This window comes from Penicillium psychrosexuale (genome assembly GCF_028828465.1).
Source record: "Penicillium psychrosexuale strain IBT 29551 chromosome Unknown utg000001l, whole genome shotgun sequence".
Taxonomy (NCBI): domain Eukaryota; kingdom Fungi; phylum Ascomycota; class Eurotiomycetes; order Eurotiales; family Aspergillaceae; genus Penicillium; species Penicillium psychrosexuale.
This window is the reverse complement of record NW_026643186.1, coordinates 1,913,947-1,940,402: the sequence shown is the minus strand read 5'-3', so window position 1 is coordinate 1,940,402 and position 26,456 is coordinate 1,913,947. Positions and strand designations below refer to the sequence as shown.

At 54.1% G+C, this 26,456-nt stretch overlaps 13 protein-coding genes across 13 annotated transcripts; 7 read left to right on the top strand and 6 right to left on the bottom strand.

Moving 5' to 3' along the window:
• Positions 1-71: 71 nt before the first annotated feature.
• N7518_000748 (uncharacterized protein) lies at positions 72-1,959 on the bottom strand (the record flags this gene model as incomplete). The annotated part of the gene is made up of 4 exons (XM_057181676.1): positions 72-777; positions 845-1,057; positions 1,140-1,710; positions 1,770-1,959. 4 exons carry the CDS (start codon positions 1,957-1,959, stop codon positions 72-74), a joined length of 1,680 nt encoding a protein of 559 aa, XP_057047026.1.
• A 1,009-nt stretch (positions 1,960-2,968) lies between these two features.
• N7518_000747 (uncharacterized protein) lies at positions 2,969-3,902 on the bottom strand (the record flags this gene model as incomplete). The annotated part of the gene is made up of 2 exons (XM_057181675.1): positions 2,969-3,043; positions 3,105-3,902. The coding sequence occupies 2 exons, from the start codon at positions 3,900-3,902 to the stop codon at positions 2,969-2,971; spliced, it is 873 nt and encodes a 290-aa protein (XP_057047025.1).
• A 472-nt stretch (positions 3,903-4,374) lies between these two features.
• On the top strand, positions 4,375-6,148 carry N7518_000746 (uncharacterized protein; the record flags this gene model as incomplete). Its single annotated transcript, XM_057181674.1, has 3 exons — positions 4,375-4,503; positions 4,555-5,707; positions 5,772-6,148. 3 exons carry the CDS (start codon positions 4,375-4,377, stop codon positions 6,146-6,148), a joined length of 1,659 nt encoding a protein of 552 aa, XP_057047024.1.
• Positions 6,149-6,778: 630 nt separating this feature from the next.
• On the top strand, positions 6,779-7,959 carry N7518_000745 (SDR family NAD(P)-dependent oxidoreductase; the record flags this gene model as incomplete). The annotated part of the gene is made up of 5 exons (XM_057181673.1): positions 6,779-6,874; positions 6,952-7,067; positions 7,126-7,604; positions 7,698-7,834; positions 7,891-7,959. The coding sequence occupies 5 exons, from the start codon at positions 6,779-6,781 to the stop codon at positions 7,957-7,959; spliced, it is 897 nt and encodes a 298-aa protein (XP_057047023.1).
• A 576-nt stretch (positions 7,960-8,535) lies between these two features.
• On the top strand, positions 8,536-10,312 carry N7518_000744 (putative amidase; the record flags this gene model as incomplete). The annotated part of the gene is made up of 2 exons (XM_057181672.1): positions 8,536-8,567; positions 8,623-10,312. 2 exons carry the CDS (start codon positions 8,536-8,538, stop codon positions 10,310-10,312), a joined length of 1,722 nt encoding a protein of 573 aa, XP_057047022.1.
• Positions 10,313-10,455: 143 nt separating this feature from the next.
• On the bottom strand, positions 10,456-11,469 carry N7518_000743 (uncharacterized protein; the record flags this gene model as incomplete). The annotated part of the gene is made up of 1 exon (XM_057181671.1): positions 10,456-11,469. One exon carries the CDS (start codon positions 11,467-11,469, stop codon positions 10,456-10,458), a length of 1,014 nt encoding a protein of 337 aa, XP_057047021.1.
• Positions 11,470-11,939: 470 nt separating this feature from the next.
• N7518_000742 (RidA family protein) lies at positions 11,940-12,398 on the top strand (the record flags this gene model as incomplete). The annotated part of the gene is made up of 1 exon (XM_057181670.1): positions 11,940-12,398. One exon carries the CDS (start codon positions 11,940-11,942, stop codon positions 12,396-12,398), a length of 459 nt encoding a protein of 152 aa, XP_057047020.1.
• Positions 12,399-13,114: 716 nt separating this feature from the next.
• N7518_000741 (fungal specific transcription factor domain-containing protein) lies at positions 13,115-15,140 on the top strand (the record flags this gene model as incomplete). Its single annotated transcript, XM_057181669.1, has 5 exons — positions 13,115-13,963; positions 14,029-14,089; positions 14,144-14,282; positions 14,335-14,395; positions 14,463-15,140. The coding sequence occupies 5 exons, from the start codon at positions 13,115-13,117 to the stop codon at positions 15,138-15,140; spliced, it is 1,788 nt and encodes a 595-aa protein (XP_057047019.1).
• Positions 15,141-15,207: 67 nt separating this feature from the next.
• Positions 15,208-16,312, bottom strand: N7518_000740 (SDR family NAD(P)-dependent oxidoreductase; the record flags this gene model as incomplete). Its single annotated transcript, XM_057181668.1, has 4 exons — positions 15,208-15,300; positions 15,503-15,583; positions 15,648-15,755; positions 15,848-16,312. The coding sequence occupies 4 exons, from the start codon at positions 16,310-16,312 to the stop codon at positions 15,208-15,210; spliced, it is 747 nt and encodes a 248-aa protein (XP_057047018.1).
• A 575-nt stretch (positions 16,313-16,887) lies between these two features.
• On the top strand, positions 16,888-18,614 carry N7518_000739 (cytochrome P450; the record flags this gene model as incomplete). Its single annotated transcript, XM_057181667.1, has 2 exons — positions 16,888-18,498; positions 18,567-18,614. 2 exons carry the CDS (start codon positions 16,888-16,890, stop codon positions 18,612-18,614), a joined length of 1,659 nt encoding a protein of 552 aa, XP_057047017.1.
• Positions 18,615-20,421: 1,807 nt separating this feature from the next.
• On the top strand, positions 20,422-21,529 carry N7518_000738 (putative sexual development protein (LsdA); the record flags this gene model as incomplete). Its single annotated transcript, XM_057181666.1, has 2 exons — positions 20,422-20,769; positions 20,822-21,529. 2 exons carry the CDS (start codon positions 20,422-20,424, stop codon positions 21,527-21,529), a joined length of 1,056 nt encoding a protein of 351 aa, XP_057047016.1.
• A 535-nt stretch (positions 21,530-22,064) lies between these two features.
• On the bottom strand, positions 22,065-23,372 carry N7518_000737 (polysaccharide lyase family 1 protein; the record flags this gene model as incomplete). Its single annotated transcript, XM_057181665.1, has 4 exons — positions 22,065-22,403; positions 22,453-22,783; positions 22,858-22,983; positions 23,038-23,372. 4 exons carry the CDS (start codon positions 23,370-23,372, stop codon positions 22,065-22,067), a joined length of 1,131 nt encoding a protein of 376 aa, XP_057047015.1.
• A 1,068-nt stretch (positions 23,373-24,440) lies between these two features.
• Positions 24,441-26,248, bottom strand: N7518_000736 (putative amidase; the record flags this gene model as incomplete). Its single annotated transcript, XM_057181664.1, has 2 exons — positions 24,441-25,899; positions 25,953-26,248. 2 exons carry the CDS (start codon positions 26,246-26,248, stop codon positions 24,441-24,443), a joined length of 1,755 nt encoding a protein of 584 aa, XP_057047014.1.
• Positions 26,249-26,456: the final 208 nt, after the last annotated feature.

Sequence of the window (26,456 nt, the reverse complement as noted above, 5' to 3'; positions counted from 1 at the left end):
ATTAATATAGGATCTACAATACTGCCCGGCAATATCAACAAATGAGAGAGTGTCCCGGGTGGCATACTGCCTCATTCGAAAATCTTCCCGACCACCTTATCCACCAAGCCCTGCTCGCGCGGGATGAGTGCAGCCTCGTATTGGTCGATCTCCTCCTTTATCCCGCCGAGGCTCAGGTCCGCGGTGCCCGGCCACACGTAGCGGGTGCGGAAGACGATCTTCCAGAAGAGGAATAGCACAATGAAGAAGCCGATCATGGCGTAGTCGAGGCAGAACCACATGACGTCCCAGCCGCCCTTGATGAAAACGTCGTAGCCGCCGGCCAGCAGCATGAAGAGCGTGCCGCCCATGGCGAAGTAGGACGTGTACGGCTGGAAGCGGCCCTTGTAGGGTAGGGTGTCGCGGGAGATACCCTGGCGCTTGAGAGACGAGAAGAAGTGCCTGTAGGTCGCAGCGGTACAGAGGTAGTTGATAAGCTGGCAGCAGGTGACGAGGTCGACGAGGTAGTTCATGACATTGGCCGACGAGCTGCTGACCTGCAGGAAGGCGAGCAGGCAGAAGCTGAGCGAGAAGAGCAGGGCCCAGAGTGGAACACCGGCCTTAGTGCACCACGAGAAGAAGCGCGGAGCGTGGCCTTCGAGGGACATGCCGTGCAGGGTGCGGGTCGCCGAGAAGAGGAGGCCGTTTCCAGCGCTAAAGATGGATGTCATGATAAGCGCGTTGACGAGGGAGGGCAGGCCGTTGATCTTGAGCCGCTGCATTGCGATGATGTAGGGCCTGTGTACAAGACATTGTTAGAATAAGTGATTATGGGGAATTGCCGAGCGTTGTTGAGAAGACTTACGATGCAGCGCCGGTACCTGATCCGGTGAGTGAACCACCGAGAATACCCATGAGGGTGGTGTCGTTGTACGGGATGACGATACCCATACAAAGGGCAGATCCCACGAAGAAGAGAAGGATTCGCCAGACAAAGGACCGGTAGGCAGGGGGAAGGATCTTGCGGGGGTTCTCAGTCTCGGCAGCCACCATAGAGATGTACTCTGGGCCGCAGATTCTGTTTTTGGATACGGTCAGTCCCAACGCACAAAGTCATACTGGGAGGAGTAGGGGGCATGGCTGTAGGTAGCAACACTTACGAGAAACTGGCTTGATATACGCAGGATAAGACGCCCAAGAATTTGCCCGTTCCTCCGGACACGATGTGTTCGACAAAGGCGCCCGGATGATTCCAATATCGGAAGCCGTAGCGGTCATGCAGGGGGTTGCCGCCCAGCATAGTGATGAAGGTGAAGAAGAACAGCCCCAGCATCAGAATCACCTTGAAGATGGACAGGTAGAACTCGGAGATGCCGAAGTAGCGCACGGTAGCCACGTTGAGGATAGCATATAGAACGATCATGGCGACGATTATGGCCTCAACGGGGACTTTGTCAGTCCAGAAGGTGATCATAATGTTCATGGCTACAATTTCGAAGGGTACAAGGAAGGCCATGTTGAGGAAGAAGTTCCAGGCCATGGCGAAGCCGAGAGCGCCATCAACCCATTCGCTGCCAAAGCGGATGAAGGGCGAGGGCACGGGTAGGTAAGTCACCATTTCAGCAAAGCACTCGTTGACGGCCCACATGACGGCGCCCCAGATGAAGAAGGCGATGAAGAGACCTGCGGGGCCGCCCTTGGGGAGAGCCTGGCCCATTTGCACATAGAGAGCTTCAAGGTTGTCAGCCTTCCGTGCTACCGTTGTGAAGCAGAAGTTCTTATCGACTTACAGGTACCAATGGCTCCTCCAATAGCGAAAAGCTGGACTTCCGATCCTCGCAGCTTGCGGTGCAGATGCTGCGACCCTGAGGATATGTTCACAGACATGCCCGGCTGAACATCATCGTCGATCTTAGACGAAGGCTCCGTGGCGATGGATGGTGACGGAGGGCCCTTCTCGAAATACTTGGAGGCCGACATGTTGACGTGGTGTATTCAATGGCTCGTCGATGTTGAGCTTTGGTCGTGAAATTGAATCTCACAGCATGTCAAAGGGACCGTCTGGGCTAAGGAGGAAACACCCGGCTAAATGAAGGATCCAGGTCGGGCAATACGCACCGGAAGCTGGGGTCGAACAATGATACTCAGAGCCGGGGGTGGCTAACATCGTGGCCCGCTACATCTCTCACTGTAATGTGAGATAAGAGATTGGTAGGATTACCTGTGGTAAATCTGACCTCGGGAGCCTATTTAGATAGCGGCCCCTCCTTCGCGAGCTCCGAGTGGGCTGCAAATCTAATTGATTGCTCTTTTAGAACTAGAATCAGCACTAAGATACCTAAATTGACTGGCTTTGAAGACTATCTCGTTGATTATAGGTGGCGATTTGCGTAGTCACTCTAACAGCAATCGAGATACGCTTGGACCGAGGGGTGATCGTTAGCGTATCGGCATGTGTGGCGGGGGAATTTGTGGGGCAACGTGACCTCTGTCGGACGCTAGTCCGCCCCTGTGGCTGGATGGCTTATCGGCTATCGCAGCAGCTATGACAGGGCCACGAGGGCGTATCAGTGGTCGGGGCATCCGACGCGTATCACCACCACGGTACTTTTACTTGACCGTTGCACATTCGACAAAAGACAGTGCCTCTGTGAAAGATGTAAGGGCGATGAGATATCTGAGTGAATACTATCGGGCAGAGACGGAGCAGGTGTGCAAGCAAGTGCGATTAGGCGCTAATAGTATATTGTGATCATATTATTGTGTGAGGTGTATCTTCCAAAAGCAGAGAAGTTTGAGAGTGAGATAATTCAACTACTAATCCGAAGGCCCTCGTGATACGGAAACTGGCCTGGGCCTGTGCGGCTGTTAGTGCCGCGCTAGTCCCCCAACAAGTGCCCGACTCTGGGTTGCATGGCCACCCAGCAAACCATTCGTGTATTTGCTATTAGTGCCTGTAATTGTTCCCTAATATTGTTGTGGCATGTGCTCACTGTTTGAAGCTACCGTTGGATAGTGCCTCCTCGTATTGGTAGTGCGGCTGGAACTCTACATACAACGTGTCCTGTGTGCCATGTTAGCCCAGGGCTGTCATCGGTCAAAAAAGGGGTCAGCAGACTACATACCGGAGTGCTGGCCATCTTGAAGTTATAAGCTGCCTCATCGTCGCTCACAATGTGCTTCTTGTGCCCGGCGCTGTCAGCAAGCAGCTGCACCTTGCAGCTCCTTTCCATCAAGCAGAAGAGGAACGCCGCCTCGTCCACCGTGTAGCCCGTCGTCAGTAGGCCGTGGTTCATTAGGATCGCCGCTTTGCCGGTCTCGCCTAGGCTCTCCGCGATCTTTTGGCCCTCTGACGCCTCGTTGGCAATGCCGCCGTAGTCTGAGTACACCGAGTGCGCGTTGTAGAAGTAGCACACGTCCTGGTTGATCATCTCGAGTGGCCGCGCAAACGCCGAGTAGGCCCGGCCGTGCACCGAGTGTGTGTGGCATATGGCATGTACGTCGGGCCGCGCGCGATGCACGGCGCTGTGGATCTGGAACCCGGCCGCGTTGATGGACCCGGCTGTGTTGCCGGCGACGACCTCGCCGTGAATGTCGACACAGATCATGTCGCTGGCCTTCAGCAGGCCGAAGTGCACACCGAGCGGGTTGATCCAGAAGCGGTCGGTCCACTCTGGGTCGCGCACGCTGATGTGGCCCGAGATACCCTCGGCGTAGCCCTCGCGAGCAAAGACCCGGAAGGCTGCCGCCATGTGTTCGAGCTGCCACTGCCGCGTCTCAGCGTGCGTGCTAAATTTTGGGATGCCGGGGAGGCTTTTGCCTCTGTGAGCCATAGAGGCCATGGCGTCGACATCGCCGTCCATTGACTTGGTAGGCAGGGTGGACGAGGAATCCACGAGGGCTACTGTTGCGGATGGTGCCATTGTGATTCAGTTGTAAAAATGGAGTGTTGCAGAGCGATGTATTGCAACGTGAACGGTCAATGATAACCTGAGTAGTAAGACGTCGGGGGCGATGGCACACAAATACAATCCCAAGCGCTCTATCTCCGTGATAACCCCCATACTATTCCTATCCACACTCCGCAGAGCCAAGAAAAGAGGATACTAGCGGCTTGCGATAAGCCGGCGTTGACTAGCCGACACATGTAGATTGTCTTCGTAATCTCACCCCGCTTGGGGCGAAGACTGTATCTGTGTCAACCCAGCCATTGTCGGCCTGGCCGACAGTGCAGAGCTGGCACCTCAAATCTTCCCCACCAACCCGAGGGAAGGCATTAGAGGGCATGTACAAAAGAAATAGACATCACAGGACATCGCCCAGCCTTGGAGAAAAGTTCAACTTGTGCTCTATTATACTTTGCCGCCTTCTAGCTCACTCAGAGGAACGCCCATCATGGATACGAAGGTCCAAGAGGTTCTCAGTCCACTGAGCTATCGCTTGATCCAGCTTGTGGGGCATCATAATACACTGCCTGTGCTAGTTGCTCTGGGCGTGGTGCTAGTTTCCTATGTCATATACAATGTAAGACAAACCATGGCAACCGAGTGTGACATGATGACTGACATACGATAGGTCGCCTTTGCAACCGACATCCCTTATATCAAGGGGCTGCCGGAGATCCCAGGCGCGGTCCCCGTCTTTGGCCATCTGTTAAAGCTCGGCGAGGACCACGCCACCGTCTGCGAGAAATGGTGGCGCCAGTACAACCAGCCCGTTTTCCAGATCAAGCTGGGTAACACCCGGGCCGTGGTGGTCAACTCCTTTGACGACTGCAAGAAGATGCTCCTGGGCAACCAGAACGCCGTCATCGACCGGCCCAAGCTGTACACCTTCCACGGCGTCATCAGCAGCACCCAGGGCTTCACCATCGGCTCATCCCCCTGGGACGAGTCCTGCAAGAAGAAGCGCAAGGCGGCTGGCACGGCGCTCGGCCGGCCAGCGCTGCGCAACTACTTCCCCATGTTCGACCTTGAGAGCTTCTGCATCGTGCGTGATATGAAGGGCGACAGCCGCAACGGCGAGCTCGAGGTCGACGTGCGACCGTACATCCAGCGTTACGCGCTCAACACCACCCTAACGCTCTGCTACGGCATCCGCATGGACGAGGTCTACGACGAGCTGCTGCGCGAGATCCTGCACGTCGGCTCCGCCATCTCGCTGCTACGCAGCGCGTCCGAGAACCTGCAGGACTACGTGCCCTTCCTGCGCTACCTACCCAACAACGAAAAGAACGCGCGCTCCCAGGAGCTGCGTGACCGCCGCGACGCCTACCTGAACCTGCTTTTGGACAAGGTCCGCGACATGATCAAGCGTGGCGTGGACAAGCCCTGCATCTCGGCGGCCATCCTCAAGGACATGGAGAGCAAACTCACTGGCGTCGAAGTCTCGTCCATCTGCCTGTCGCTCGTATCGGGCGGTTTCGAGACCATCCCAGGTACCCTGACGTCGTGCATCGGCTCTTTGTGCACGCCCGAGGGCCAGATTTGGCAGGACCGTGCGTACGAGGACATCAAGCGTCACTTCCCGGACATACGCGACGCCTGGACAGCCTCCTTCGTCGAGGAGAAGATACCTTACATCAACGCCATTGTCAAGGAAGCCGGCCGGTACTACACCGTCAGTTCCATGAGTCTGCCGAGGAAGACGGTCACCGAGGTCAACTGGAACGGGGCCATCATCCCGCCCAAGACGATGATCTTGATCAACGCGCAAGCCGGCAACCACGGTAAGTGATCAATCACATGACCTCTTTGTGAAGAAACATGACGCTGACATAGTACTACCTACAGATGTCGACCATTACGGCCCCGATGCGGGACGCTTCGATCCAGAGAGATGGCTCAAGAGCATTGACCCGCCGGCCGAGGCTGAGGTCAATGGGCTCGGCCACCTCAGCTTCGGAACGGGCTCCCGGGCCTGCTCGGGACAGTATATCGCATCCAGGCTCGTGTACACCGCGCTAGTCCGGATCTTGTCGTCGTACAAGATTGTGGCGAGCGAGACGCACCCGCCTAACACGGACTACGTGGATTACAACCAGTTCAAGACGGCCCTGGTGGCTATCCCTAGGGAGTTCAAGGTCCGGCTCATCCCGAGAGACTCGAACATGACGAGCGAATGCTTGGATGCAGCCGAGCAGAGGACGAAGGAGCACTACAAGGAGTAGATAGACAGTTCAGCATCGTCGTTGAAATGTACGTGACGCGCAGTTGATGTAGACAAAAATGAAATAATTTGAACAGTATGAAAAGCCTCATTTCCAGTCATGTATGGTCCGTGACGCTTGGTTGGCTTGTCGGCCTTTTATTGCTGGATCATGTGATCCAGGTGCCCATGCGTTTGTTACTCGATGGTCCATAATCCAGATAAACCATCCGCAAACACTCAAACACTCAAACCCCATACTTTGTCTATTTCATGTGTTCCAAATCTACCAATTCCTGGCGTTTCCTCTACTTCCCCAACCGTACGATTATTAGGAAATACTGTACAAGTGCAACCTCGTCTCAGAGCTCGCATTATTCAACCCGTATCCAGCCGTGACAATCATCACAATTCGAGACCATGCTTCAAGAAGCTCGCGCCGCATACTGTACACAGCGCATCAATGCTACACCTTCCGAGACCCCACCTATCTGAGAAGCGGCAGCTAGAGTCCCAACGGGTCGGACAGTCCGACACGCAGGTGGCATGTGGTCGTTGCCCCACTGCAGCACGCCGGCTTGATAAACACATACAATACGAGTATACTTAGGATTCGCCGAGTATCATCAAGGTCGGGTTCACTATACACACCATGTCTTCACTTAGCATTGAGCAGCTTTTCGGTGTCAGGGGCTACGTCGCAGCCGTCACAGGAGGAAGCAGCGGTCTGGGCTTCATGATATGCAAAGTAACTACGCCGAACTCCGCGAAATGCTGCATATATCGATACTTTGGAACACTTTCTGACCTAGGCGGTTGTGGCAGGGGCTTGTGACAAACGGTGCTAAGGTCTACGTTATCGCCTTGCCAACGGAGCCCATTGACGAGAAGGTGGCGGAGCTAAATGAAATCGGCCAGTCGACGGGTGGAAGCGCATACGGGTATGTTTACCCAAGCCGTGTCCGCTATGTCGACTAATAACATGTGTACACGGGCCAGATTACCCTGCAATGTCACGGACAAGGATGCCATTGCTCGCGTCGCTGCCTACATCAGCGAGCGAGAGAGCCATCTGGACATTCTCATCTCCAACGCCGGCATAAGGAGAGATCCTCCTGTGGCCTGCGACGTCCTTACCGCCTCTCTATCCGAGCTGCAGACGTCCATGTGGTCGTCGCGCCACTCGGACTGGGCTGACACATTCTGCGTCAACACGACGGCGCACTACTTCCTCTCGGTCGCGTTGCTGCCTCTGCTGGCGGCGGCCTCGCAGCTCGACCTAGGAGGCGGCCGCAAGGGCAAGGATGACGGCCGCGGCGTCATCGTCATCACGAGCTCCTGTGCTAGCATGCATAACGCTACCAATGTGGACTTGACCAGCTACGCCACGAGCAAGGCGGCCACCGACCACCTAGTCAGGCTGCTGGCTGCCAAGTTCAGCCGCTTCTACGTGCGCGTGTCGGGCATCAACCCAGGCTGTGAGTGCTTCGACTCTTATATGATTGGAGAGCAGCATTGTGCATCCATCAGATTTCATGGGTACGGTAATGGCTAATCCTTCACCCTTGTAGTTGTCCCTAGCAACATGAATCCCGTAGGGGAAGAAGGGAACATGTTCAGCTCCCTGTTTGACAAAGTACCCGCTAAGAGGGCGGGTAACGAGGATGATATTGCTGGCGCAGTTCTTTATCTGGTCAGCCGGGCCGGCGTACGTTCCTCTTACTCTCTAACCACAACCCTTGAACCCCGCACTAACAGCTACAGGCTTACGTCGATGGGGTGTCACTTTGTGTTGACGGTGGTCGTATTCTTCTTGCTAATGGCCAGGAGTAAATTACATGTACAAGTACTATAATTAAGTTGAGCTGCAACAAGACTATATTCCTTTGCAGATATATATCGTCTCCATGCAGACATACCCGATTTCCCCACATTCCACAACGGTTATCTGTCCAGACAACTTCTTGCTTTGCTCCTGTCTTGGAGCTAATAAGTGGATGCCATATAAGCGGTAATAATCTGCGGGGCGCTTCGGTGTTCTGTGTCGGCATTGCCGACGTGATTGCACTAATAATACAGCGCATCCACTAGTCTAATCTAACTGGTAGATAATCGAATCGCTCCAGTACAATCATCTGTGTACGTAACTTGATATCGTACCCAACAAAACACCCCATGAGTAAGGGCCTACCTACGATATATGCTGACTATGTTCACTATGTTCACTGACGAGTTAAACAAGTAACTACTTGCTGCTTGTGCTTTTGGGCCATATAGAACCTGACTGCCTAAAAAACGGTACATAAGATAAACCAACTGCTGCGACTAGTTCCACCAAGCCTATTTGATATAAAAATAGCAGTACCGGTGGTCTTTGGAGTCAAGAGAAATCAGAAAGAATAGTCAAAGATGTCGATTGTCTCACTGTCCGATGGCTCAAGGTGAGGAATTCTATTTTTCAAGGGTAGGCAGCTGCTGATAAGCCTACGATTTCAGCTCAAGCTTTACAGCAGAGGATTTGAAAGACGTTGCAGCGCAGCTCAACTTTGAATTACCCAATGGCAAGGATGCCGATGATTATCTGCGTCTTCTCTGGTCCTTCGAGGCCGTCATGAAGCAGGTGGAAGATGGATCCGACTACATTCATCCGGCGCTGAAGCCCCAGGCCCTCTCCACGAGCCGCAGCTATTGGAAGCCGAAACCAGAGGACAACCCGTTCAATGCCTGGAGTCACCGGTGCGACCTCCGCGCCGCAAATCCCACCAGTGATATCCTCAAAGGCCGCACGGTAGCGATCAAGGACAACATATCGGTAGCAGCGCTGCCCACGACGCTCGGGGCGCCCGCATCGCTTGTATCTGGAGACGCCGTGTTTCCCATCTCGCCGATCGATGCCCCTGTTGTATCTCGACTGCTGGCTGCCGGTGCCGTGATCAAGGGCACGTCTACGTGTGAGTGCTTCTGCGCATCCCCCCTATCATTCACATCGGCCACGGGGCCGGTGCACAACCCCCGCCTCCACGGCTATACAGCAGGCGGCAGCAGCAGCGGGAGCTGTGCCCTTGTCGCCGCCCACTCGCTGGCTCTGGAGCAGGATGACGGCAGTCGCAGCTCATGGGGCGAGACGGTCGAGCTGGCGATCGGCACCGACCAGGCTGGCTCGGTGCGCACCCCGGCCGCGTTCAACGGCCTCTACGGGCTCAAGCCCACCTTCGGCCTGGTCCCTTACACCGGCGGGGGGTCCATGTCGCCCATGATCGATCACCTGGGACCGATCGCATCCCGGCTCGAGGATGTCGCCGCGCTGCTCGAGGTCATGGCGGGATACGACGGCCTCGATCCTCGGATGACGCCTGAGTCCCCTCTAATGGATCAGGTGAAACCGTACCGTCAGCTCCTGTCAGATTTCCGACAGCAGGTCCTGGCCAGGCCCAGCGATGTAGGTCAGGGCTGGAAGATCGGGCTTCTCACGGAGTCGTTCCTCGTCCCAGGTGTGTCCCCCGAAGTTCGTGACACCGTCCGCGATGCGGCAAGAAGATTCTTCGAGGCGGCTGGCGCGACCGTCGTGGAGATCTCCGTTCCCTTGCACAGCGAAGGTCCGGTCATCTGGACCGCATCGACAAGGCCATCCATGTCCAGCTGGCTCTGCCAGGGAAGGCCTTCGGGCCATCTCACCTACTTGCCTCCCCACCTAAAGGCTAGGTGGCCCCCCTCGCAGGAGATGTACGAGGTCCTCAACTCGGCCAATCCGGCACTAACCAACATCATACTAAGCGAGCGCTTTGCCCAGCGCTTCCTGCCGGCGGGGGACGAGGCAAAGGCCCACCGCAAGGTCTTTGAGCTGCGCGACGCGTACGATAGGGCGCTTGAGGAGTTGGACGTGCTCATCGCGCCGTGCGCGCCGACGGTTGCGATGCCCCACCCCGAGACAGTGGATAAGGAGGGCAGGACGCCCTCGGTCATAGAGAGGCTTGCGCCGGCCATTGGTTTGACGAGCAATACCTGCCCGTTCAATGTGACTGGCCATCCTTCCCTGAATGTGCCTTGCGGTTTTTCCAGCCGGCCAGAGCGGCCGGATGTCCGTCTTCCTATCGGCATGCAGATCATTGGAAAGCGGTGGAAGGATGAGGAGGTTATCAAGGCGGCTGCTTTATTTGAAAGGGGACGGGAGTTGATATCCAGCTAGCTTCTTTTCACATGTTTAAATGAAGACTTGCGAAACAATTATATTCCAGCCCACGTGGGATGTAAACTAGAGATGTAAACTAGTGGGCAAGTGATCTATTTCTCTTGATTTGAATTTTGATCCCTAGATCGACTAATCCACATCTACGTTGTCAAGAACTCGGTGATAGCTCGATCCAACCACTCCGTATCGGCCTTGTTGACACCAGCCCCTGCTAGGTGGCCCCAAACAGACGGAATGACCTTCAGCGTCGCAGCGTGGATAGAGCCGGCTTCCCTCTCGCTAGCCTCCCAGCGGAAATACTGGTCAGTCCGGCATGGCATCAGCAGCACGCGCGCTCTGATTCGCGAGAGTGCGCTCTCCAATGACCTCTCGTCACCCTTGCTGTCGCCCTCACTATCTACCAAGCTGCTGACGTCGCCGCTCTGCCACATGTGCAGCATGGCAAGCAGGTCGTCGGGGTTCCACCCGGCATAGTTCACTCCCGTCACGTCGCGGTCCCAGTCACCCAGGGCCGCGTACCCGAGCGACCTGTACGCCTGCTGTTCGAACCATTCGGCGCTCGTCAGCCAGGCGGAGTAGGCCTTGCCGAAGGCATGGACACCCCGGGAGATGCTCGTCGCCGGTGACGGGACGCGGTCCTTGTCAACGTAGTCTACGGCGTTCTGCAGCGCCGCCTTCGGCCCTTCGAGGAACTGGTAGTTGTGCCGGCTGGTCCGTGCCGAGGAGCAGATGACGACGGCGCTCTGGACGAGGTCCGGGTACATCAGGGTCCAGTGGTAGGCGCACTGGCCACCCATGGAGAAGCCGACGACAACGTCGAGCGACTGGACCTTGAGATGGACGGTGAGGAGCTCATGCTGGGCGCGGACGCAGTCGCGGTAGTTGATAGAGCTCGGGAACCCCGGGGTGTTGGAGGGGCTCGACGATTCACCGTTTCCGAAGAGCGCTACGACGATGATCCTGTGATCTCGGAGCGCGCCGTCGGCAAAGATCGAGGTGGACTTTAGCCGGCCGCGGAAACAGGTGACGACCAGGGCAGTTTTCGACGCATCTGGGTTTAGGTCGAGATAGGCCAGGCGGGCCAAAGGTAGAGTGGTCCCATCCTGGAAGGAGAAGTTGGGGATCTCATAGAGCTGGGTCGTTGTGCCGGCCATCTTTGTGTGCCTTGAGTGCAGTAACTTCTTATATGGCGTCTAGGTCTCGGCGCAGCTGTTCAGACTGAGGTGACCACTTGGTATATTTGGTTAGTTCCAGACGGCGGCACTGGTAGTCCATTGTCTCAGCTCGCACTGCTGCACCCACCCAGTGTCAGGCACATCAAGTGGAGGCTTCGGAACTCGGCCTGGTGATCACGTGTCGGAAATCCCGACGCATCTGTAAAGTCGGATCGGCCGTCCCGATATCGCGATGGGGCATCACTATGAGGCGGGATGAGCGATGATAGATTACCCGGGCCGTTGAGGGTGCCCTTGGCCCAGAATTCGGGTATTTAGAGTAGAGTTGAGAGGGGACGAGGTCATGTACTGCAGCTATCATACCCAAACAAGTCAATCTTTTGTTTCTTTTCGTATCTCTCAAACACGAACTTACATCGTTAATCCTCAGTCTGACGACTTACGCCACAATGTCTCCCAACGGCCAAGCTTTCCTCAGCAATCCCGACCTGCCCGAGGGTCCGACGCGGTTCCCCCAAGCCCGCATCGCGCCACCGACCTCGACGCACAAGACCATCTACATCTCAGGCACGGCGTGCGTCCGACCCGACGGCACCTGGGAGGGCGTCACTGAGAACGCCGACGGCACGCGCACCCTGGACATTCGCAAGCAGACGGCTGCGGTGCTCGCCAACGTCGACGCTATCATCAAGGGCGCTTCGGGAGGCAAGGGAGGCATCCACAACGTCATCGACGCCGTGGTCTACATCCTGGACATGGAGTCGCAGTACGCGGGGATGAACGAGGAGTGGAACAAGGTCTTTGCCGATCGTGCTAGCGCGCCTGCGCGGGCCACCATCGGGGTCAGGGAGCTTCCTGATACGCGGATGATCGTCGAGGTCAAGGCAGTTGCCGTGGTTGAGTTCTAGTGTGGGGATTTGCGGCGTAGCTTAGACAAAGGCGGCGGGAGGGAATCACGTGGGATACTTGGAGATGCTCGGCCATGACTCGGCCTGCCTGGTCATCGCTTATCGCGGGGAAACTGGATATGGGGTGCAGCTGGGCTCCGGGTGGATCTTTTATGAATGTATGGTCACTGGGACTTGCTGACAAATGGTAATATACACATTTGTGCGGTATCCACCTTACTGTGGCCACATGGTCTTCTGGATGACGTACTTAACCGTGTATCCATCGATGTATTCAATCTTGATATTCAACATAAAACTCCCTAACCTGAAAGTGACCTAGGTACGGAGTAGTTGGTTATCCAATCACTTTGGTTGGTCATCCAATCACTTAAGATACGGTACGTATGTACTGTAAGATATACGGAGCCAAATGATAAGCAACTCCAATCTTGGATCGACAACCTACAGGCTACGCCTATGGCGCCTACCTAATGTAACCATAGGCTATACCATCGTTTTGTTCAAGGGTAATGTCGTCGCATCAGACAGCTACGGCGGAAGCAAGGACGTCATGCTCCCGGTGTCATAAGAGGAAGAAGCGGTGCGATAGGGCGCTGCCATCATGCAGGAACTGCCGGGTCGCCCATGTGAGGTGCAGCTTTCTCGACGACGACTGCCAGAGTGCATCATACCCTGTAGCGTATGTCCGCAGCTTGGAGAAAAAGCTGCAGGACATGGAAAAGAAGATGGCCCAGATGTCATCCCCGCTTACAGACGGAGGACCCTTGTCTTTCGGCGGCGATGATCAGCAGGCCTATACAGAGTCAAGTATGGGCGGCAATACGGTGGTAATGAATCACGACTCTGGCATGCCTCAGCAGGAGTCCGACACTGCGACGAGCATGCCCGGCAACCTGGCCGACTTGCTTTTCCCAGAACCGCCTGCGCCACCCCCTCCACCATGCTTCGTCGACGAGCTCAAGACGCTCTCACTTGAAGCCACGGCGGAGCGACACCTCGGCTCGACATCGGGCATCTCCTTCGCAAGACTCACACAGGTCGTTCTCCGCCGACTGACACCGGATAAGGCCGACTTCACCTTCGTTAGCGACCGCGGCACGAACTACGCCGGGGCGCCACTATTCGACTTCAACTCCCCCTCGGACCTCTTGGACCCCTCCCTGTTTGAGGGCCTGAATGAGTCTGTCTCCACCCATCCGCTCCTGTTTGGCGATGTTGTCGTCGCAGACATCACGGGGTTGTCCAACGACGTCGGCGTGGCTCTGGATTTGCCGAGCGATCAGTCACACATCGATCAACTAGTGAACTTCTACTTTGCTCATTCCCACACACTATATCCCATCTTGCACAGGGGCGAGTTTCTGCAGAGCCTGCAGCGCCTCCGTGATAACCCGCACGATGCGGCGGCGTGCTCGCCCTTGACCTTATTCCGCATCTGGATGGTTCTCGCCGTTGGGTCCACAGCGTACTGTTCCGTTTCATTGTCAGAAGAGTCCGAATCTAGGGTATATTACACCAAGGCACTTCAATATTTCGAGCAAGCCATAGCCTATGGCGAGATGGTGCGTAATCTTCAGACCGAACCATCCGCTTGACAGCTGTAACTCACTGACTGTGGTCTCTCTAGGCTGCACTGGAGGCCATCATGTTACAGGTTTCGTACTCCTTCTTCAACCAGCTAGGTCCAAGTCAGTAGCATCGGGCCGGACATCGGTTGAACACGTCCTAACATAAAGCGGTAGATACCTGGTATCTTGTCGGCATGGCGGCTCGGCTCGCTGTAGGCATGGGGTTGCATTCGTCCTCAATCTACGCCGGAATGCCCGTCGACATGGAGCAGAGACGCAAGCGCATCTTCTTCTCCATCTACATGATGGATCGGTAAGTACCACATACCGCTCTATCTTACAGTATCCACTGACTAACTCATTAGTGTCGTATCAAATGCGCTGGGCCGACCCTTTGCTCTTCACGATGATGATATCAACATTACGGTGCGACAGCCCCTTAGTGGACCGTGCTCCAGAGGCAACACCTGCTGACTACTAACGGGAACCATAGCCCTTTGTCAGTGTAGACGACGAGAATATCACACCCGACGGCATTCGCCCGCCGAGCTCCCTCGAGCCATCGCTCATGGCCATTCCGCTTCACATACTCGCCCTCCGCAGGATCGCCGGCAAAATCACCCGGCAGGTCTATTCTAACCGACAGGCCGCGTCCCTGAACACGGAGCAGCGCGAGGCCATCCTACACTCGCTGCACAAGGAGCTCATAGACTGGCGGCGCGACATGCCGTTCCCGCTGCCCGACGTCAATGACCAGGTGCCGCACCTATGCACCAGCTGGTTCGACTTCAACTACTACTACCACCTAGCCATGCTCTACCGTCCCTCACCGCTGCTGCCCACCATGGACCGCGAGCGCGTTAAGACGCTCGCCGAGGCGGCGTCCATGTCCATCCGCCAAGCCTTCAACTTGCACCGCCAACACCGGCTCGCCTACAACTGGCTCAACCTGCTGGCCCTCTTCACCGCAACGTTGTCGCGCATCTACTCGACTACGGTGCTTCCAGAGAACCTCGTCACCATCCTCAAGGAGACGAGGGCGATCGAGGACCTGGACCTCGCCATTGCCTTATTTGACACGCTAGGCGTCAAGTTCCCGGCCGCGAACAAGATTAGAGGCATGATTGCTGAGATTTCTAGACGGTATAAGGACTTGCGTGATTCCGGTTGACCAGTCAACGAACTATTCGCTCCTGGATGAAATTTTCTGCTACATCCAGCCCCCTTTTGGCATGACCTCAAGCGAGCCGGAAAGCCAGCCGGAAAGCCAGCCGTGATAGCATACACCACGATTTGACATCTACCGACCGCACCACATTGAGGAGGAGAAGCTGAAGAGTTTTTGCAATTACTTATTTCGTTTCCATCTGTTAGTTCTATAGCGTATATCCAGCATCAATGATTATGTTTGCCCCAGTCATACTCTTCGACGTCGCCAGACTAAGAACCTGGGCGGCCACATCCTAATGGTGCCAATAAGTTAACACACCGTTGTAGTGACAGAAGGGTTGAAGGTTCAAACAACCAACTTACCTCGACTGCGACAAACCTCTTCAGCTTGGTTTTTTCCCTGTGGGCTTCCTTCTGCTCTTCGCTAAACCGCTCTGCCCATTCCTGGTGATTAAAAGATTAGCCCTAATTCCTATCTCTCATGGTAGATAGACGGGGAAATCCTCACCGTTTGAAGCAGCCCAGGCGACACGCTATTCACCCGGATCTTGGGCGCCACCATGGTGGCGAGGCCTCTGACCATGTGTAGCTGTGCAGCCTTCGTAGCCGAATAAGCCTGAACGACAAGACGTTGTTAGTTTCTCGATCACTTGCGCAATCCTCGTCGTGGTAGTGACACCGAACTACCCGGGGGTCAATAAAACGTACCAACGAGCTCCCCATACCCTGCAGGCCCGTAATGGAAGACGTCGTGACGAACGCCCCCTCGGTCTCGTCGAGGTGCGGCCGCGCCGCCTGCAATAGCCAGAGGTGCGACTTGACGTTCATAGCGAAGGCGCGGTCCCAGTCCGCTTCGACGGCGTTGTCGTCCAGCGACGTCGTGTCGCTAAAGCGAGTCCAGCCGCCGTTAGAGAAGACGACGTCCAGGCGGCCCATCTGCGCGTAGGCCTCACGCACAAGGCGCTCGACGTCGTCCCGCGAGCCCAGGTCGGCCTGGATCGCGACGTGGCCATCGCCACCAAGCTCGGCGCACAGGGCTTCGGCGCGCTGCGCGTTCGCGTTGTAGTTAATCACGACGCGGTACCCGTGTTGTGCGAAGAGACGGACGGTCGCGGCGCCCAGGCCTGCGCTACCGGCTGTGATGAGGACTACAGGAGTCGGTGAAGATGCCATTGCTTCGACAGTGCACACGGGATAGATGGAGTCGTGTTGAGTTTGAGTTCTCTCCTATGGCTGAAGCACCGAATACTTCCCTGCAAATGTACTGCTGGTATCTGTCATCGTCGGGCGGGCATAAAGATGAACCAGGACACAATGTATCCTGCTCAGTCAACCCTATCCATAATGTCGGACTGTCCGACATTGGCAGATTAGGCTTATCCATAGCTTGTCGAACGTACATTAGCGCCAGCGGGGGCCTGATAAGCATGAAGGCTATCGATATCGCTATCGGGCCCCCCGCTAAAGGAAGCGGGGGACAAATGCTGATTTTATGGGTCGTCTTAGTGGTTGTGGTTAGACCAAAAAGAGCGTCAGTATGCGATGCTTATCAGAGCTGTTATCTAATAAGGTACAGGTGGTGGTGGACTACGTATGATACTCCTCCCAAATCACGAGTTTGAATCAGAAAGCACACACAGGTCTATGAAACCTCTATTATTATAATTTCCGCTCGCTAGTTACTTGCCTCCATTAAGATTACAAAAAGACAATTTCGTGGCGTTAGTTAGTGTGAGAAACTGTTCCAGATGGCATCCTTGTCGGTCATCGCTGTCGTGTTGGCGCCGGTCCTCTTCCTCATCAAATATCTACTCCTCGATCCCCTATTTCTGAGTCCCCTGAGTCGGGTGCCCGGGCCCAAGGCGTTCGCCCTGACAAAATGGCGACTGGCATACGAGGACTGGAAAGGCGCGCGCACCCGCACAATCCACCAGCTGCACCAGAAATACGGCCCTGTCGTCCGCATCGGCCCGGACGAGGTCTCGTTCAACAGTCTGGCGGCGCTGCGGACCATCTACGGGCCCGGTAGCAAGTACGGCCGAACGGGCTTCTACCGCATGTTTGACGTCTATGGCCGCCAGAACCTATTCACCTTCCACTCGGCGGTGGAGCACGGCCAGAGGAAGAAACTCCTATCCCACGCCTACTCCAAATCCACTATGCTCAAGGAGCCCTCTACTAGCATGGTCGAGGAGAAGGCGCGGAAGTACATGGCCCTCATCGACGCGGAGCCAGGGCACGTGAGCGAGATCTTCAGCACACTACACTACTACTCCCTCGATAACATCACCGAGTTCCTGTACGGCAGATACGGGTCCACGTCTGCTTTGGAAGGCTCGGAGCCGCACCGGGCTCTGATTGGCGACATCTTAGATCCGTCTCGGCGCAAGCTTTCGTGGTTCACCGTGCACTTGAATACAGTGACGAAGTGGCTTTATTCGCGCACCAACACAATGGAGACTGTCGTCCAGCCGCTGCTGCCCATGCAGAAACCCGCCACATACACCGGCATTCGAGATTTTGCGCTGCAGGCGTATAGGAGCTTCCGGTCGGATATGGAAATGTCCGAGAAGGAGGGTCGGCCCTTGGAGGAAGCCGAGGGCTCGTCTATCCTCGAGCGCCTCTGGGCGTACCATCAGACCCACAAGACAGACGGTCTGGACGACTTGGAGATCGCCTCAGAGTGCGCAGACCACTTCCTGGCCGGCATCGACACGACCAGCGACACGCTCATGTTCCTGATATGGTCCCTTTCTCAGCCCAGAAACAAGGTCTTTCAGGAGAAGTTAAGACGGGAAGTCCTCGGACTATCCGGGGAGTCACTCAACGGCCACGGCCTTCCCACTGCCGAGGCGAGCGACAAGTGCATTTACCTGAACGCCGTCATCAAGGAGACGCTAAGGCTCTATGCCCCCTTGCCAACTTTTGAGCCGAGATCGAGCATCGCCGATACCGTCATTGACGGGTACAATATCCCCGCAAATGTTACCGTGGGCATGTCTCCATTCACCCTCCACCGCAACCCCGAGGTTTTCAAGGATCCTCGCACTTTCAACCCCGATCGCTGGCTGGGGCCGCAGGCGGCCGAGATGAACCGCTGGTTCTGGGCCTTTTCGAGCGGTGGCAGGATGTGCATCGGTTTACAGTTCGTTATTTCCTCCTCTGTTTCCTTTTGTGTGGTGGGTGTGCAAAACGCTGATTCACTTTCCAACAGCTTGGCAATGGCCGAAATGACGACGCTCGCGGCAACTATATACCGCAAGTACAGCACCACGATCGCGCCTGGATTTGAAGACATCACACCGGGGATCACTGCTCGATTCGAGGTTTTTTATGACGATAGATTCCCTAAGATGCTGGTATGTTCACTTCATCCTGACTTGCACAACCCGGAAATGACGCGTGTTCAACACTGATACCCCTGCAGGAGCATACTTGCCTCATAAAATTTGAGGAGCTTGGTGGTAATGCTTGAGGTAGCGACGGCGGGCTAGGTTGTAGATATGTGCCCATGGGCCATGGCCCCATGCCCTGTAGCTATCATATTCTAAGGAAGATATCCTTGGACTTTCGGCTCCGTATCATTGATCGCTAGGCTGTAGTGAGCAATCGGTGCTATCCCGGAGCAACCTGCAGGTAGGGAGACATGAAAGAAGGCTGTCCAGCGCGCTTGCTTGCCTTTCGATCCGAACCTTTAGTTTCTGTGAACTTGGTGGCACCACCAGATACCCTGACTGGGACAGATGAAGAGCCGAGCCGAAGTGAGGCGGGCGCCGAAAAGGCCTCAAGGGATCAGGTTAGAGAGCTGCTTCAATTATGTTTACAAAACACGGTATACGCGTTGTGAAAGGCGGTCTAAAATCAGGCATAATTCAGGCATCAAATCTACAAAATCAGGCATTCGGCCACGAGCCCGCTACACACCTTCGCATATCGGATTCGGGAATGAAGTAGGTGGTGAGGAGTACTTAATTCTAGAAGACAACCACCCGGCTCGACTCATCTGTCGGCCGTCCAAGGCACAGGACAGATTCTGACCACTCATCTGCAGGACTGAACGTTTCATCATTCTCCTAAGCCTTTTTCTTCTCTGTTGCCAGCCAAACCTCTTTCATTCTCGTTTGAACTCCGTAAGACTCCAATAGCACAAGTGTCGGATTGAGGTGGCTGAATTGCGGAAGTGTGCCATCGTATACCAAAAGGTATGGATCTCATTCATTTTCCTGGCAGCCATGAGGTGCTTTTCTCCAGTTGAACGCACACAATCAGTCCGAATCTTTACCTTAGTAGCAAGATTGGCCCATATGTCTTCAACTTTTATTAGCTTTCTGGATAAGAGCCTTTAGGGATTGGGTATACTTACTTCGAATGAAGGAACGTCCTTGCTCGGAAGAATTCTGGAGATCAAGGATATCGTATACCCAAGAAAAGCAATAGAAAAAGTCCTCATCGTTGAAAGTTCGATAAAAGTATTGGCTTAACTTTTCTTCGTCTTCACAGTCTACAATTGAAATGATATCCTCTTCTGCAGACTTATCAATGACATACGCAACCCTTTCCTATCCGTAAAAGCAGAAGTTAGTGTCTATAACTATTCAATAATATTCGGACATCGACTTACTTTCATCTTCTTGAGAGTGGTGGCTTTCCAGTTTTTGGTATTATCCTTTACAAGATTCAAAGCAGATCACATCCTCTTCTGAGGTAAAAGAGTGCTCTTAGGTAATATCGAGATTTTCTAGTCGGCATCAGTCCTCATGTATAAAGCATTGACATCTTTCATATCTCTCAGTAGGTTTTCACTTACCAGCAAAAGAGTATGTGTACACTGGATCCTTAAATGGATCCTTATCAGCCATACTATTCAGTAGTGCCAGGAATTACCCCATTCGAAGACCCAAATATGCTCCCATCCACTTTGGTGGTTTTTGGTGGTGTTCTGAAAGTGAAGAGGGAAACCAGTGATCATCAACACGGGCAGCGACACCAATGCCTCGAACATAATTATTTGTAGACCCACATGGACAGGGAGAGCTGAAGAGTAGGGTTACTCGCGATGTGTAGAGGGGCAAGTTCAAAGAAGAATAGAATGTGAAGATATATACACCTTCCTCCAGAGCCGTTCCTTCCTTTTATAGCCACTCGACTCAACTTCCCTCAACTTCCTCAACTCCACTTGACTTGACTTCACAACTTCATCTTCCACTCTTGCAGACATATATACACCTTGTTATCACCCATTGATAGCGTCTCTCATTCCAACTACTTTTCTTAACACCGATATGCGCTTCCACATTGCCGCACTTCTGGGTGTGGCCTCCTTGGCTTTTGCCGCTCCATTTCTGAATGTATCGACTCACCCTCTTCCTGACGGACTACCTACTCCAAGCCCCAGTGAGCTGGAGGTGATTGAGCGGAATTCCCACGGAACTCTGTCAAATGCACCTCCTCCCGTTGGTATCAGCCAAGGAGGAATCACCAACCTCAAGCTTATCGCATTCAACGAACTGTTTGAAGTTGCCTTCTTCGATCAACTGATTAAAAACATCACCGACAAGACCTTCGGGTATCGCTTCGCTGACGAAGACGATTATGACTATGTTTTGGATGGCTTGAAGGTGATTCTGGCTGTACGAGATGATATTCCCGTATCGCTCGGTGACATATACTAATCTGACGCAGCAAGAGGAGCTCCATGCCCTGGACGCCAACAATGCCTTGGCCCATGTGGGTATTGACCCAATCCAGCCTTGCCAGTATACTTTCCCGGTCCATGATTTCGATACCGCCATTTCGCTCGCCACCACCTTCACAGATGTGGTTTTGGGAACCCTACAGGACGTCGTGGAGAAATTTGCTATCGGCGGTGACTTTGCGCTGACACGTGAGGTTTCCTCCATTATTGGCCAGGAGGGAGAACAGCAGGGCTGGTTCCGCATCATGCAGGGCAAGGTGCCCAGCGAACTGCCTTTCTTGACGACCAGTGATCTCAACTTTGCCTTCACTGCCATTCAGAGCTTCATCGTGCCTGGAACCTGCCCCAACATTGACTCCATTCCGCTTAAGACCTTTGCACGTCTCAACGTCATCATACCCCCGACTGCAGATACCAAAAACATCAAGTTTTCCTTCGATAATCAAAAGGGGATCGATCATAGCACCCTTTGGCTCACCTATATCAACCAGCAAAATCTGCCGATTGTGGAATCTCTCCGGGTTATCTCAAAGGAGGACGACACGATTACTGCAGAGGCTTTGTTCCCCTATGACGCACATCAGATGAACGGATTTACCATCGCTGCGGTGACCACAGCCCAGGGGCCATTCCCAAATGCATACAGTGTGGCGAAAGCGACTCTCGCCGGACCTGGCCTTTTCGTCATCGACTGATTGAACTACGTCCTCAATCGCCTCTAGAAGATTACTGCTTCATACGTATATCAGTATCATTAGCCCTATGACTTGAGCACGACTTGTACATCCCATCGACTTGAACTAGTTCTAGGCTTATTACACTTGTTAATGAATGAAGTTCCTGACTTCCTCAACATTCAATCCTAGTAGATCACATGAAACATATTGTTTAGATTGTTAGGGCTCGTCAGAAAGGCCGTTCAATGCGTTGACTCTTGAGCAAGGCCGTTGTTCTTGCTCAAGTAGGCAAATATTGCTTTATTAATGAAACTGACAAGCATGGCTGCGGAGATTTTTGACCAGAGTTGTTATTACGAGCAAAGAAACCAATAATAAACTGGATTGTGCAAAGCATATGTATTTATGTAGATAATCGGGCTCCCTGACCTCAGGATGTCCCAGTCTGGAATAATAGCCTGGAGATAACCTTTCAAGGTTCCAAGGTTACCCACCGGGTGGCTGGTGAAGTATCCATGGACGTCAAAAGACGTATGTACATAGCAAACTCACCTTAAAGCTTACCCTGGCCAGCATTAGCAGTGACACTGGCAACAACAGCCGTGTAAGCCGTCGCAGCCGCAATATTCTTTCCTGAGAAATTGGTCAAGAATGCAGTATCAGCCTGACTAAAGGTTCCGGAAGACCCGAATCCATTGACCTGACAGACCCGACCAAGATACGTGCTGCAGACAGCATTGGTGGTGGTATCCGGCGACGAAAACAACTGTCCATCAATAGGCGACTCAGCAACAGCCACAATATTCTGGAACACATTTCCCTCAGCGAGAACATATCCGCCCGAGCCGATCTCGAACGCGTGTCCGGAGTTCTGATACCAGTAGTTGTTAACCTGGTGTGTGTTAGTATGTATTCATATCTCCAAAATTGATTCAACTCACAGCATGCAAAAGTGTATTCCCCTGCACCTTTGGCGCACGTCCACTGGTGTGGTAGATGTAGTTGCCCTTCAGGGTAACGAGGTCGCTGGATCCGTCGAGGTAGATACCCCAGTAGTGGTATCCATCGCAGGTGGCGGAGTAGTCGGTCACGCCGTCGATGTAGTTGTTGGAGATGGTCACGCGCTTGGAAGCATCAGTACCGAGCACGATGTGTTGGCGTCCGATGCGGGCGGTTGTGACGTGGTCGATCCAGACTAGGTCTGAGTTGTCGATGGTGATGGCATCGCCGCCCCAGACGTACTTAGCGTTGATGTCGGTGATGGCGATGTTCCTGCGTAGGTGTTAGTTTCGGGATCTGGTTTAATTGCGTATAGTATCTGTAGGTAGTAGTAGGTAGTATCTTACTGGATGATGATGTTGCTCGCACCGCTGACGATTCGCAGACCCTTGCCCTTGATGACACCGGCCGAGCCGGAGCCGATGAGGGATTTGTTGGAATTGACGGTTATGCCGAGGACACCGGCGTTGTCACTGAGAGAGCCAGTCAGTATGATTGATTGGAATTATGGGGTGTGGAATGCGTACTAGCTGACAGAGACGGAGGGCGCGTCCGGCTCGTAGTTCGTGCACCAGTCGTTCTGGTTGATGGCAACCTGGCAAGCAGACGCAGTACCCCAAGGCGCGCAGCCAGTAGAGGTAGTAGTTCCCTCTGTGCCGGTGAAGTCGAAGGTCTTGGACAGGACGATCACGCGCGCTGAAGAGTCACCCAGGTACGAGACCAGCTCAGCTGTGGTGCTGGGGTAGACAGGTGTGGCAGAGCCACCGCCAGTGACTCCCTTGGCGAAACCCTCTGCTGCGCCGGAGACACCGACGGCCGCAGCTCGCACTGCGAGTGCTGCAAGGATGGCTGCGATCTTCATGGTGGGACCTGGTACGTTTTGGGGATTGGAGTGATTAGGTGAAGAGCTGAGGGAAACATGTCGGTCGCGGTGGGCGTAGTCTTATATAGAAATAAGCAATCCGTAATGCAGATGCTCTCCAAGCTGAGACAAGCATGTTTGAGAATAAAGTCTCCGCACCCGGGTATTCACCGTCATAGTGAAGCCGCTACTGGCCCGGCACAGTACCGAAGCCCTAGGTCTTGGTTTAGCATAGAAACGTGGTCCACAATTTTGCGGAGAAAAGCAACGAGTCGTGCTATGCAGGGGTTAGATTTGGAGAGGAGTCCGGAAGAATTGCAGACGCGTATAGGAGGTGATAGATACACCAATCGGGTGTGACTGGGATAATTAGTATACAAGGTCCTCCGTGACCGAATGGCAAGTTGCAAACATTCCAGGAATTAAAGTAGAGTGATCCGGCTCCACAAAGTCGTAAATCAGGCCAGCTGGAGGATCGGCTCCGGTGCATGAAGATGTTTCACCTCTAGGATGTTCCCCACATTTGTAATAGTTGGAGTAAGCTTGACAGCTTTGTGGCCGGACTTAATGCTCAATAAACATGTCTCCGAGGTCCAATTGAGTCTCTCCTGTTTGTACGGAATATTGTCTGTGTTCGCTTTTCTGATTTATCCCGTGCAATGCCCAGGGGTGGTCAAATGTGAGGTTTTGGGGACGAGAATTTCTCCGTCTTGGCGATTTCCTCTGTCGATCTTCAACAAAGAGTTTATTGTTATCGCATCAATAAGATGCGAAGATCAGGTCCAGCCCATGATCTTAGTGTTACCCACCAGAACTGTCAGATGAGATCCACTAGAAGTTCCGTGTTCGAAATAATCTCGGGGATTTGTTGGAGAAACATCGTTAGAAATATACTAATTAGCGTGTTTCATATAAAGGCCATAGAAAAGGGAAGGGATGAGAATCTCCAAATGAATTCTACCCATTAAAACAGTCTAGTCTATATAACGAGGTGTGGTATACAACAAGAAGCAAAAATATGATCACACGGCTATAACCATTTTGAAAGATGATCCACTCCAATCTCGCCTAGAAGGCGACGGGCAGAGGACGCTGCAGGTAGCCGCGCCACTCAGGGAGTGCACGGTCGTACTTGGCGCCGTGATTCTTCTTCAGATCCTCGATAGCACTGGCGTACTTGATCAAGGTGGCCTCGGAGAAAGCAGTGTTCATGATAGCAAGGCCAAAGGGCATGCCCGAGACATCGCTGACGCCACCAGGCACAGTGATAACGGGGTATCCAGCCTGGGCGGCAATCTCAACGCTCTGGGCGACATCGGGAGGCACAAGGAGACCGTCGAGAGTACGGTTGCCGTGCTTCAAAGCAGCATCGATACCCTCCTCACGGGTAGTGCGCCGGCAGAACTCCAAAGCCTGGAAGTAGGTCTCGTTCATAATACCCTTGCTCTCGAGGGAAGCGACGAGACCGTCCTGGCCAGAGCCGAAGGCAGGGTGGATACCGGGCAGACCACCCTCGGAGCCGTAGTTATCGATGTTGTACTGGACGAGATCCTCGACGGAGCGGACGTTAGTGTTCTCGACCTCGGACAGGTAGTCACGCAGGTTGTTATAGAAGTCAACCTTGATATAGGAGTAAGAGGACTCGTTGGAGTAGCCGCGGGTGGTGCCATAGTCCCAGTTCCAGCCGTCGGGCGAGACAATCTCCTTATAGTGGGGCAGCTCGGTGCCGTTGATGACGGTGGCGCCAGCGGACTCGATCAGCTTGACCAGATCAAGGAGCTGGGCGATTTGGTCGGCGTCGCCGAGGGCCCAGAAGGACTTCCAGGGGATACCGAAGACGGCGCCCTTAAGAGCGGTCTGGTTGCTCAGGAACTGGGTGTATCCACCGACGGGGGTGAGACCCTCCTGGGCGGAGGTGTAGTTGTCGCGGGGGTCAATGCCGTAGATGGCATCGAGGGCGTAAACAGCATCACGGACGGTCTTGCCGAAGGTGCCGACGGTGTCCTGGTGGGTCGATTCCGGGATGACACCAGCACGCGAGGTCAGACCGACGGTGGGCTTGATTCCAACAATAGAGTTGCGCTGAGCAGGGTTGATGACAGAGCCATCGGTCTCGGTTCCAAGAGCAATAGGCACCAGGTTAGCAGCGACAGCGACACCAGAGCCAGTGCTGCTACCACCGGGGTTAACGGTGAAGTTGTAAGCACTGCGGCACTGACCACCACGGGCACTGAAGCCTTCGGAGTAGTTGTTGGAGCGCATATCGGCCCACTCACTCAGAGCAGCCTTGCCGAGAAGCAGAGCACCGGCCTTGCGCATGCCGTGAACGACATGAGAATCACGGGGCACGACGTTACCGAGAAGAGCCCAGCTGCCGGCAGTGGTCTCCAAACGATCCTTACTGGCGATGTTGTCCTTGACAATGAAGGGGATACCGTGAAGAGGACCACGGACAGTGCCTGCAGCACGCTCCTCATCGAGCTTCTTGGCAATGGTGAAAGCATCCGGGTTCACTTGCAGGATAGCACTAGCAAGGTTGTTAGTCAACAATTTTGACGAGATTCAACATAACTAACATACTTCAAATAAGGCTGGGTCTGGTGGACACGGTCCATGTAGCACTCCAGCAACTGGACGCCAGTGAAAGTGCCATTCTTCAGCTCGGCTTGGATCTGATCGATCGTAGCCTCCTCCAGCTTGAAACCGTGACAGGGGCGCATAGCGAACTGTGCAGCGCCATTACCGCCCAGGCGAGGGAAGTCATAAAGGTAGGGATCGACGAGGATCTGGGAGTCGACCAAACAGTCGGACTCTTGAGCAATAACGGAGCTCACCAAGGCGAGACCGCTCACCAATGTTTGAATTAGAGGTGCCATGGTGATGATTAGATTGAGAACCCCCGCCAAAAAACCATGTGGCAGAAATGCCAATATTTTGGGGGAGTTCGTGCTGTTATACGGAGTACCCCCGACAACATACCGTGGATCCCTCTGTGCCCCTGCAGGTGACTAAGCACCAATAAACCCGCATTTGCAAAATATTTTCATTTCCGCTGTTTTCAATCTTTCACACTTCCTTTGGGCT